Source organism: Myotis lucifugus, unplaced genomic scaffold, assembly GCF_000147115.1.
Source record: "Myotis lucifugus unplaced genomic scaffold, Myoluc2.0 scaffold_62, whole genome shotgun sequence".
NCBI lineage: Eukaryota > Metazoa > Chordata > Mammalia > Chiroptera > Vespertilionidae > Myotis > Myotis lucifugus.
In genome coordinates, this window is record NW_005871110.1 from 1,627,418 (window position 1) to 1,638,862 (window position 11,445).

The following is an 11,445-nucleotide window of genomic DNA, read 5'->3' on the forward strand; positions in this document are numbered from 1 at the left end:
GCCCCTTCCCGATGCCCGCGACCCCCTAGCGCACGGTAACCCCCCCCCGCCCCCCCCCAGGACCCGCGGGACCCTCGGCCCAGGCCAGGCCCGGCCCGAGTCCCACGCCCCGGGTGGGTGCGGGGCGGGCCGGGAGGGCGGAGGCGTGGGGCTGCGCGGGGCCCGGGGGGCGGTGCGAGGGGCCCGGAGGGCGGTGCGAGGGGCCCGGAGGCACCGCCCGCGCTCCCGGAGTCCCGCCCGCCCGGCCCCACCCGCCCTGGCACGCGGCCCGTCCGGCCCTCGAGGGTAAACTGGTGGTTCCTCTTGGGCTGCCTTGGTTTTAGGCCCAAAGAATCTCCAGTTCGCGCGTTTCCCCGGATTCTCTGCTCTTACAAAGGGATTTTGGCATTTGAAGTAGGCCATCAGTCCCTTTTGGAAATTTCTAATTTTTTTTTTTTTTTTTTAACGATCACAGTTCCGATTGTTGAAAAGGTGTCAGGGACTAACTCTTCATTAATACTGGATTGAGTAATGTTTGAAGGCTAGGGCTTGTTTTTTCCCGTATTATTTTACCATTTCTCTAAATAAATACATGATAAGAGGTAGGACAAAGGAGGCATCCCTGGGAAATCGACCTTCTGGCTGTGGCTGTGTTGCTCATCATCAGCTTGTCTCCTGGGAAGTTAGTTCACCTCCTCGGGCCCCAGTGGTTTCCTGTGCACAATAAAGATTTATCTTTAGGCCCCGCCCAACATCACCTCTCTATCATAGATGGGCTTTAGGTCACTTTAATTTCTCATAAGCTTGGTATCCTGAGATATTTATTAAGAACATACCTGCTCTGCCAGATATCACTAAGAAAATGTTTGTCTTCACACACTGAGCCCGCCATGTTGTTCCTGTGAAGTGCTTTTCAGTTTCTTAAGGCCCCCAAAGGTAAATAATGTTATAATTAACACTGTATGCTCAACTCCCTCATTAGCCTAAACAACGTTCTCTGTGCAGAAGTATTAGCTGCAATATTATAAATAAACACAGAGCCAAGAATTCAGTTCCTTGCTCAGAGGTATGCAAAGTTGTTCCCAATCCAGATCCTTCCCATTACTATCTGCAGACAGCTAAGGCATGCTGTCTCGCCTGTGAGCCTTTTGAAATTAGCGTACTTTAAAAACACATCTTAATGTGATAAACTGCCTGTTACTCCCTTGTGATCTCTAATGTAATACAATTTCAAAAGTGGCATAGGAAATTTCCCAATACATTTCTGTTAAATATATACAAAAACATACTTATGACAATACATAATTTTCAGTGTACTTATCCATGTAGATAATGTCCTTTCTAAGAAGACAGATAATTTGAGGTCTTAATGTATCTGTACTCAAGAAAAAGAAAGAAATACCCCACAATGGTTTTTAAAGATGCAAATAAATACCATGTTCTAGGGCTGTGGTCGGCAAACTGCGGCTCGCGAGCCACATGTGGCTCTTTGGCCCCTTGAGTGTGGCTCTTCCTAAGCCTTAGGAGTACCCTAATTAAGTTAATAACAGTGTACCTACTGTTATGCCCAGATTTCAAGATTCCCAAGAAACCAACAGGGAGCCAGCAGTCCGATGCAAAAGCATAAGAATCTGTATTTCAAGCTAGCTTGAGCTCCCATCCACCAGACTCACCGACACAATGACAAGCCAAGTGGCTGAGAGAGCGAACCCCGCCTGGAGTCCGGTTATATAGGGGGGGTTGGAGTGAGGGGAGGAGAAAGGACTGTGCTTTGCCGATTGGCCAGGCGCAAGCCGGGTCTTGTTCCTGGGTGTGGCTAGCAGAGTCTTAACTTCCGGGAAGAAGCTCCTTGCCAAAACACGTGGCCAAGGTAAGATGGAGGACGTAGCCCTTACCCTGGGGCAAGATGGCCCTTACCCTGGGGGAAGGTGGAGGGCCTAGCCCTCGCCCTTTCACCTACCTATATAGTTTAAGTTTAAAAAATTTGGCTCTCAAAAGAAATTTCAATCGTTGTACTGTTGATATTTGGCTCTGTTGACTCGCGTTTGCTGACCACTAGTCTAGGGGAAAAAATTCACTTTTTATAATAGATGAATGAGCTAGTTATAGGCCTTAGATGAGTATTTACCATGTTAGCACTGTCTAATGGAGGCAGAGTTCCTGTAGTTCACAGAGGAGAGAGTTGGTCCATAGAGCTGTGTCATTCACTAGAATGACAAGTTCTGCCAGCCACCCATTTGTGCTGACTGGAGGGCTCAGGGGTGAGATGGAAAAGATGGCAAAACCTCTCTCTCTTGGAGTCTTCCCAATGCCACAGCTTTTCAGTTAGATACTTAAAGATTCTTCTCAGATCAGATTCTTTCCAGAGTTGATCCCCTGAGACTTGGTCCCTTATGGTGTCACTTCTAATAAATTCGGTATCCAAATTGACTTAGCCAGTAGACCATGGAGTCATTTCAGCCAAGCAGTAGTGAAATTTCTTTTCTTGCCAAGTCTATTGGAAATACAACATAAGCTTCCAGGAGTCTCAGGTTTCCCATTTGTTGTTTGTTGCCAATACCTAGAATAAAAACAACCAATTACTGCAGTCACATAGTAAGCACTCAATAAAATATAACTTGTTAAAATCATAGGTGGACTGACGTATGCCAGGAGAGATAGTAGTTATCATAGACTAAAATCTACTCGATCAGATACTGTGAACAAGCAGACATGAAATGCAGGTCCAGGAAAATATTTTTCCTATGACATTGTATAAACTCTTCTTGCCAACTCTCTGAATTTAACATTCCAGGTTCTTTAATGGCATTGGAGTAAATGACTCCTTGCAAAAGGTAAGACCAAACTTTTAGCAGATATATGTATCAATGCACAAGAACAGAAAAATATCAAAATTCTGAAAATAAATATTTGCTGTAGACATATATATGTTTATACATAAGTGAAAGGAATTTATAAGTGAATTTGTAATTGAATTTAAAAATGAAAACTAGGAATTCAGTCATCAGTCTTTTATTATTAGTTTATTCATAAACTGACTTTCTTAATATTTTTGAAAACGCTATTTAGGAAATATAATTATTTAAGTAGTATACTTAAAAGGACTATACTTCAACTCATATTAGAGACCTAAAAGAAAATGTAAATGTTTATTTCCCACCCAATTGCTTTTTCTGAATAATGTCCCTTAGTGTCACCATATCCCCTGATAGATGACACTTTCTTACTGCTTTCTGGGCTTTATCAGCACAGGAGAACACTTACATAATCTTGAGTGGAAAGGTGAATGTCATTTGTCTTAGAGATCTCATCATGTCCTGGAGGAGGCCATTGACGATTCTCACTACTGTAGGTGGTTTCTACAGAACTTGAAAACAGCCCCCCCTCTATTGACAGGTTAGAGAGAAAACACTTTGGGCTTAACATGAACAGCAAAATGATGAGGTTTCTGCTATTTCAATATTACTCAAGAGTTATTTATTAAAGCCATTCACATCACATAAAGTAGGTCAACCTATGCACGACCAAGGGGAGGTCTCCAAAATATTCCTTAAAATATCATTGAGAAAATGCTACTAATGTACCTCAAAATGTTATTATACAATATTATTATTTATCAGACGCTGAGAACTTCTGGGAATAGTGGCTGTGGGTATGAAAATATTGACAAACATTTGGGCATTTCTTTGCGTTTCCTGTCTTATTTTAAAAGTCCTACTTCTTCTCTCCCCTCCAGCCTCCCTTTCAGGTTGCACAAATAATCTTCAATCATTTTCTAATACTTAAAGTTTTAATATACTAAAGTTAGGTTTTTAACACAGCTAAAATTAATGTTTGATAGATATATTTTATTTATTTGAAATGAGGATTTCATTTTGTTTTCTTCTAGATGTGAACCATCAATTAAATTAGCTTCCTTAACTAAATTAACTATCCTCTCTGTTCTTAGAGAATGGACTGACTACCACTATCACATTATAACATTACTAGAGGCCCGGTGCATGAATTTGTGCACCAGTGGGCCTGGCCTGCGGATTGGGCTGAAACCAGCTCTCCAACATTCCCTGAAGGGTCCCGGATTGTGAGAGGACACAATTGGGGCGGGGGAGGGATGCGGGAGGTTGGCAGCCGGAGAGGGACCATGGGAGGGCTCCAGGGCATGTCTGGCCCGTCTTGCTCAGTCCTGATCGGCAGGACCCCAGCAGCAAGCTAACCTACTGGTCAGAGCATCTGTCCCCTGGTGGTCAGTGCATGTCATAGCGAGTGGTTGAGCTGCCTTAGCATACCATTAGCATATTACACTTTGATTGGTTGAACAGATGACCAGACACTTAGCATATTAGGCTTTTATTATATAGGATCAGTATACCTGAATGGACACAAAAATAGACAAAGTAGTCAGTGGAATAGAATAGAGAATTATATATTTTATAAAACAGGTATTGCTAGAATTCAGTGACAAAACTCTCAGTAAAATATGAGTAGAAAAGAATAGCTAAACAAGAAGAAATTATTTGCCAAATATCATCATATTGAATGGTGAAATACTTAAAGCCATTTGTATAAAAGCCAGAAACTAGAAAGGAATTCTGGCTAGTAACATTATTGTAATCCAACATACTATAGAACTTCTAATTAATAAAATAAGAAAACTAAATATGTGGCTTAAGTATTAGAAATTAAATAAAAAAAACACTTTATTTGAAGATTACATGGTCGCATACCTAAGAAACCTGACATTGTATTAACATGGTTTGAACTAATACAAAATTTGATAAGGTCGTTACGTATAACATAAAAATACAAGGCCAATTGCTATTCCCTATATTAGAAATTAATTAGAAATGGAAATGGCAAGATCTTGGGTTTGAATATAATAAGGCATAGGACCTAAAGAAATTATAAACTATCAAAAGTTTAATAACAAGAGTTGATAAAAAGAAGACTTATTGGAAACCTTCAAATTTAAAAAAATTCAATCCTTCCCACATTATAAATGCAATTCAATGGATCTAAAGATTTAGTTCCTATATACAACTATATACATACAAAGTTATGATAGAGTTATTCATGATGATCCATCCTTGCATTTCTGAATTTATCCTAATTTGGTCACAATGATAGCTTATTGTTCTATTAGAACATTTCTGGATTCAGTTTTCTAAGATAGTATTTTAATTAGAATTTTTGCATCTGAATTTATTAACGATTTCAGTTTATAATTTTCTTTTTGTGCTAGTTCAGGTTTTTGTGTGTAGATTATGATGGCTCTTAAAAATGAGTTATCTACAGTCTATAATTATTACACTTAACAGAATTTGTGTTCTTGTTTATTACGTAGCACTTCAAGTGTAAAACTATTGGGCATGGTGACTTTTTAAAAAGTAGACTTTCCGTTTAGTTCATGTTTGGTCAGTTCTCTCTTACCCTAGACAAGTTTGATAACTTATGTAATCCTACAAAATCACCCATTTCCTTGTAATTTTAAAATGTATTTCCACTTACATGCATATATTTTTTTCTTTACTTTTAATCACATTTGCTAGAGATTTGCCTGTTGTATTATTTTAAAGAATTAGCTGTTGCTTTAACTTATCCTTTTTTCAATTATTTTTTCCTTCTTTTTCTTAAATTGGCTCTTTAGCATGGTCAGGACTATAGTGAGGTGAGTGATGCACTCTTCTTGGGCACAAAATTTAAGGGTGCCAAAAAAATTCAGTAGTCAAGATAAATTATATTTTAATGCAATATTTTAAAAAATCAAAGTTAATGCAAAAAAATCCCTAATGGTCAAAGTTTTAAATAAAGATAGCATTAGTATTACTGATTTTTTCCCCCTTTTGCCTCAGGCTCCAACATGGTTCAACACAGTGCTGCTCCTTAGTTCATTTATTTTCAGGCTTGAAGAAAGTCTTTTAAAATGTGGAAATTGTAGACCACTGTATGACTGAAACGCCTCTGTAGTCATTTTTGGTGAAATGTATTTTTCTTTTAATGAACATTCCTTAAGAATCTTTTGCCCCAACCGCTTTGGCTCAGTGGATAGAGCATTGGCCTGCGGACTGAAGGGTCCCAGGTTCGATTCCAGTCAAGGGTATGTACCTTGGTTGTGGGCACATCCCCAGTAGGAGGTGTGCAGGAGGCAGATGATTGATGTTTCTCTCTTATCAATGTTTCTAACTCTCTATCCCTCTCCCTTCCTTTCTGTAAAAAATCAATAAAATATATTTTTAAAAAATAATCTTTTAAGACACTGTCAGTGATGGATACAAATATACCCCCAGAAACCTTAAATTCTAGAAGGAAGACATGTATACAGGGTTTAGGTAACATTAGAGAAAAATTTCAGAGAAAACATTATCTGGCAAATAATATCAGGCTTTCAATTTTATTGCTTCTGGAATAACTGCTAAAATCCACCAGGTGGTGGAATAAAATGAGTTACAGTGCAGTTTAGCTTACAGATTTTCCTAGTCAGAGATGTAATTTTACAGAGAAAGCCACAATTACATATCTACATTTTTATTAGCCTATTCATGAATTTTCTATTATACGCTTGATTTGTACAAATGAGAATGTATGTGTTAAAAGATTAAAGATTTTTAACCACCTTGTATCCTTTCTAATGCAAGGCAGTGTATAAACAAACAAAAAAGAGCTCTAGTTTAAAATAGGTCCAGGAATTCAATTTAAACAAAGAAAATAAGAAACCAGAGGCAAACCCTCCTATAAGATGACTATCTTAAGCTATCAAGTTTTAGTAAAAAATGCACTGATCGTAGGCATCTTAGCTAGAACTGTTATTATACAAAAGGTTGAGTATTGTATTCTTTTTCATATAGTTCTTGTATGACATATTTTTTCCTATCCAGAAAATTTTGAATCTAATAAAATTGATCTAAATATCTGTATAATGAACCTTTCATGTATATATTTATTCATTATTAATAATGATAGCAATCTTGTATATATTAAAACATACCAAAATGATTTTTTAACATGAATTCAAATTTAGGTTCAAATGACTTGAGTCACAAAATTAATCAGTTGTCAAACCTCATGAGATTTCCAAATCTAAGTCCTGCTTTTCATTAAGCTGCATCATTCAACAGTGTCATCAAATGATGGAGATGAATTCAGGCAGCTTATTAACAACCTATGTTGACATAAGTAGGATCTTCAGAATTCTCAAAAGAAGTAAAAGATTGAATGACTGTCCTTGAGGAATTCATAATCTAATGGGCTTGACAGTACAGGAATACTGCTACTAATAAAAATATATATAACCAACAAACATTTTAACAAATATACAGCCATATATTGTGGACTAAAATACTATCCTTTCTAAAAACTGAGTGTGTTTAATTCAATTTCCAAGTATCTAAGTGCCTACTAGGTGCAAGACATTATATATTAGGTACTAAGGTATTTTTGGCTTAATTGAGATTATAATCTAATAGAATGATGTAGTTTAGGTTAATTTTCTAACCCTAGATTACAAAAAAGATAGCTAATGAAGTAGCATATTTTAATTCTAAGTTAGATATTTAAAAACAAAAATATAACCTAATTTAAATACAATCATTAAACTGATTACCATTCCTAGTAAGTGCCAGCTTTGGAATCTTTCTATTCTGGGAAAAGAATAAGGAAAAATTGTGATATGATCTTGTTTACTATAGCAAAGCATTTCTTTGCTTTTCTTATTTATTGGAGCCCATTCACATGGAAGGATATATTACTATTTGTTGAATGGAAAACACTTGCCCCCTCTCTTCCCTAAACCTCACAATCCTTGATTTTTATGGAGCTGTTGCTGTTACTGTGTCTGTCTCCTCTTTCACCCCCATTCACAGCTCTTCTCCTCCTGCTCTGCTTTGGGCAGTTCCATCCATTCTCACATTCGAGGGATTCCTAATCCAGGATCTTCAAACTTGACCTTTCTGACTCCAGCATATCTATTTAACTTGTACACATTTCTTCCTTGATAGGCATATTGCAGCTTAAACTCAACCACTGAAACCAAACTCACTATCTTGCCTTTTTAAAACTAGCATCATCTTCCAAAACACCTATTTCTATTCTGTGTAACAAGAGTACCATGTATGGATTTTGCAGGTTGTACTCCAAGCAGTAAGACTCGGCTGAGGGTTGAGCAGGAGCTGAAACTATACCGTCTTCACAAGTGCTGCACTTGGGCCAGGGCTGTGCCAGCCTTAAGACTCTTAACTTGCTGCCCCTAGAGAGGATGCCTTTGTCTAGGTCGCACAGAGGGGCATATATGCTATTGGAGGCCCTTTTTCTTCTAGTCGCCTATTTCAGAAACTCAGAATCTCCATTCCTTCTTCACTCTTTTAGTCCCCCATATATAATATGGTGCATTCACCTCTTTCTTTTAAAGTGCACTACATGGAGCCTAGTACAGCCTAAGGCCTCATTCCTGAACTGTTGTAACAACCCTTTCATTTAGATCCTCCTCTGTGCTCTTACTCTGCCCCTGCTAAAGATTACCCTTCCTTCAAGCAGTTTTATGCCATTCACTGCTCAAACCTTCATGGATGCCTTATTGACTCTATTAGCAAGAACACATTCTTTAGCATGTCATTCTTTAGCTAGGGTTTAAAATATTTATGTTTCATTGCACAGTATCTTGTATCCTGTAATCATTTAATAAATATTTACTGAATTAGTAAATTTAAGATCTCCCACAATAGGTTCCCATTGGCAACTTCCCACTTAGGTCCAACTAGTCCCCCACTTGTAACCTAGGTACCATTACGAATTACTTGATATTTACAGAACTGGTACCCAACATCAATGTCTTTGTCACGTTGGTTTTGCTGCTCATTCACCTGGGGCATGCCTAATCTCACAAAGTCCATTCCTGGACCTTCTGTCTGTAGACTTTCCTGTCCTATTCCTATTCTTTTTTCTTCTTTTGAACTGAATGCCACATTTTAATGGCTCACCATTTTATTTTCTTATTTTACAGTCACCCTTAATTCGTTCCTCCCACTAGATGTTAAGATTCTTGAGGATAGCAAGTCTTTCTTACTTGCCGTTGCCTCCTCTTGAGCCCCAAGTTCAATGAGGAATGCGTAGATGAACCGAGTCCAGAACGGCCAGGGGTGAACCTGAGGAGGGGCGTTGAAGGATTAAAGAAAACAGACAAGAGAATACAGTTGGGACCAGGTGGATCGCTGTGCCTGGATGAGGAAACTGACACAGCCTGTAAGCCGAAGCTTTATTTTATAGTCAGATCACACAAAGCAAAACAAGGGCAAGATGTTTACTGTGTTCTTGCGAATTTCAAATCTGCTTCTTTCCTGTTGTTGCCATTCTCTGAACTCTATCAAGCTTTGTTTAGGCAGCACTTGCTGCACCCCCTGCAGCCCACATCCCTTAGCGACCTAGGAATGCAGGGTTGGACTATAAGGTCGAGCTTACAATCATAGCCTTTTGGCTATAATTGTGCTGGGAGGGCTTTGCCCTACAAGCTGGGAGTTATATGTGGCTTGGCCACAAGTCAGTCCAAGGCTTGAATCTGTCCGAACGCTGTAGCCGCTCTCCACACAGATATTAAAAAATATTTGTTAATTGAAAACCATTACCCAGTTTTAAGTATGCACAAAAGATAGATTGACTAGCCATTCAATTTTTACTTAAAAACAGAAAAGGATTATCTAGGAGAGTGTTGTTCTAAAAAAGATTTTCCTGGTCTCACGGTAAGAACAAATGTTGATATTCTTGGGATTAATATGTAAAAGATATGATTGAGATAACTCATTCCACTTTTTTTTTTTGTAGAGAGATGCTGAATTGCAGGAGCATGACAAGTTTCTGTCTCCAGATTTTCTCTCAGTTGCCCAAATCACCGAAATGCTAGCAGAGGACATAGATGGAGTTCAACAGTAAGCACTTCAGTATTACAACCAAATGCAGAACAGTTCTAGCTCTGCATCTATAAATGACCATAATATTCTACTACACATTTTAAACTTTTTTCTAAATATATATATATATATATATATATATATACACACACACACACACACACACACACACACACACACACACACATATATATTTCAGTCCGCAGGCCGACGCTCTATCCACTGAGCCAAACCGGTTTCGGCCACAAAAATTCTTAACCAACTAACTTTGCACTACTCAGTAGTCTTCTTTATGGGAGAAATGCATTTCAAGCCAACTTGTTAATATTAACTGAGAGCAGAGATTTATTGTTAAAAGCAGCCTTCAACATATGCTGTCTTCTATTTCTTTTTCTCTTTCATCCATAAAACCGTAAGTATTTACAAGAGCTTTTAGGTCTTCTGTGTCATTTGAAAAGAATAAGTTGTAATTTTCTGTAATATTAATAATATATTTTATTTGGAAATTCTGAATATTAGCCATCCACCTCTGATTTTTATTGGATATGAAGCTATATTGAGTACTCTGATTTTATACATTTGCTTAAAAATGTGATATAACTGAGTTTATAGGCAATAATGCTAATAAGTGTACATATTATTTTTAAGACCATTGATTTCTATAGTAGAGCATTTACTTTGAACTCTAGTCAGATATATCCAACACACAAATTCCTAAATGGTGTTTTTAGTAACCACTGATTTTAAAAATCATCAGCTCTAATAATGGAATCCCGATTGGCTGTAATGTGTAGAGAGTGGGGACAATGTGCTGTTCTGGATCGTAATGTCCCTGTGTAAGATTTCTGCAGGCCAGTCCTCCACATTTTAGCAGGGAATTGTGGACTGTAATGGGCAAATAGAAAATGACTCTGTCAGGGGTTATCATTTGCAAATCTCACAAATATTATGGAATAGAGGTAATTTACTACTGAGAAGGAATATGACAGATGTACTGGCTGGGAGAGAAGTCTGAGAAGGGAAGGCATATTAAGAGCAGAGGAATGACAGTGACAGGCCTTTTCCCAAGATGCTGTTCACCTCCAGCGCCTGCAAATCCTGCTGGAAATGCTGGTGATGTGTGATTCGGCCATACTACTGACTCTCTGCATCTTTATAAGTATCTGTATATATAAAAAGCCAGGGACCGGAACGCTTTAATGACTGGAACAACCAGTTGCTATGACACCCACTGTGGCCAGCGAACCAGCCCGATCAGGAGTGGGGCCAACCTCCTGCAGCCCCTCCCCCCACCTGGCCCCACCCCAGATCAGCCCCCCTACCCCAGTCAGGGGCAGGGCCAGTTGGCCAACCACCTGTGGCCCCCCAGCTGGCCCTGCCCTTGATCAACCCCCCTACCCTAATAGGGGGCTTGGCTGGCCAGCCAACCTCCTGCAGCCCCTCCCCCGGCAACCCCTGCCCTCAGTGGGCCCCCACCACCCCGTTTGGCCCACAGCCCCTCCCCCAATCCAACTCTGACCCCGATCGGCCCCCACTCTGATCAGCCAACCACCCATGGCCCTCCCCCAGCTGC

General features: G+C 39.1%; 1 protein-coding gene across 2 annotated transcripts in view; it reads left to right on the forward strand.

The window, feature by feature from the left end:
• Window positions 1–2,777: 2,777 nt before the first annotated feature.
• CABCOCO1 (ciliary associated calcium binding coiled-coil 1) overlaps window positions 2,778–11,445 on the forward strand; it is a 107,229-nt gene continuing 98,561 nt past the window's right edge. The window contains exons 1-2 of one of the 2 annotated variants that reach the window (XM_006089709.3): window positions 2,778–2,813; window positions 9,787–9,890. In XM_006089709.3, the coding sequence (XP_006089771.1) occupies window positions 9,859–9,890 (32 nt within the window). In that variant the 5' untranslated portion in view covers window positions 2,778–2,813; window positions 9,787–9,858. Of the gene's footprint in view, window positions 2,814–9,151; window positions 9,211–9,786; window positions 9,891–11,445 lie in introns of those variants that run through there. The other variant, XM_023754608.1, reaches the window with a different exon arrangement.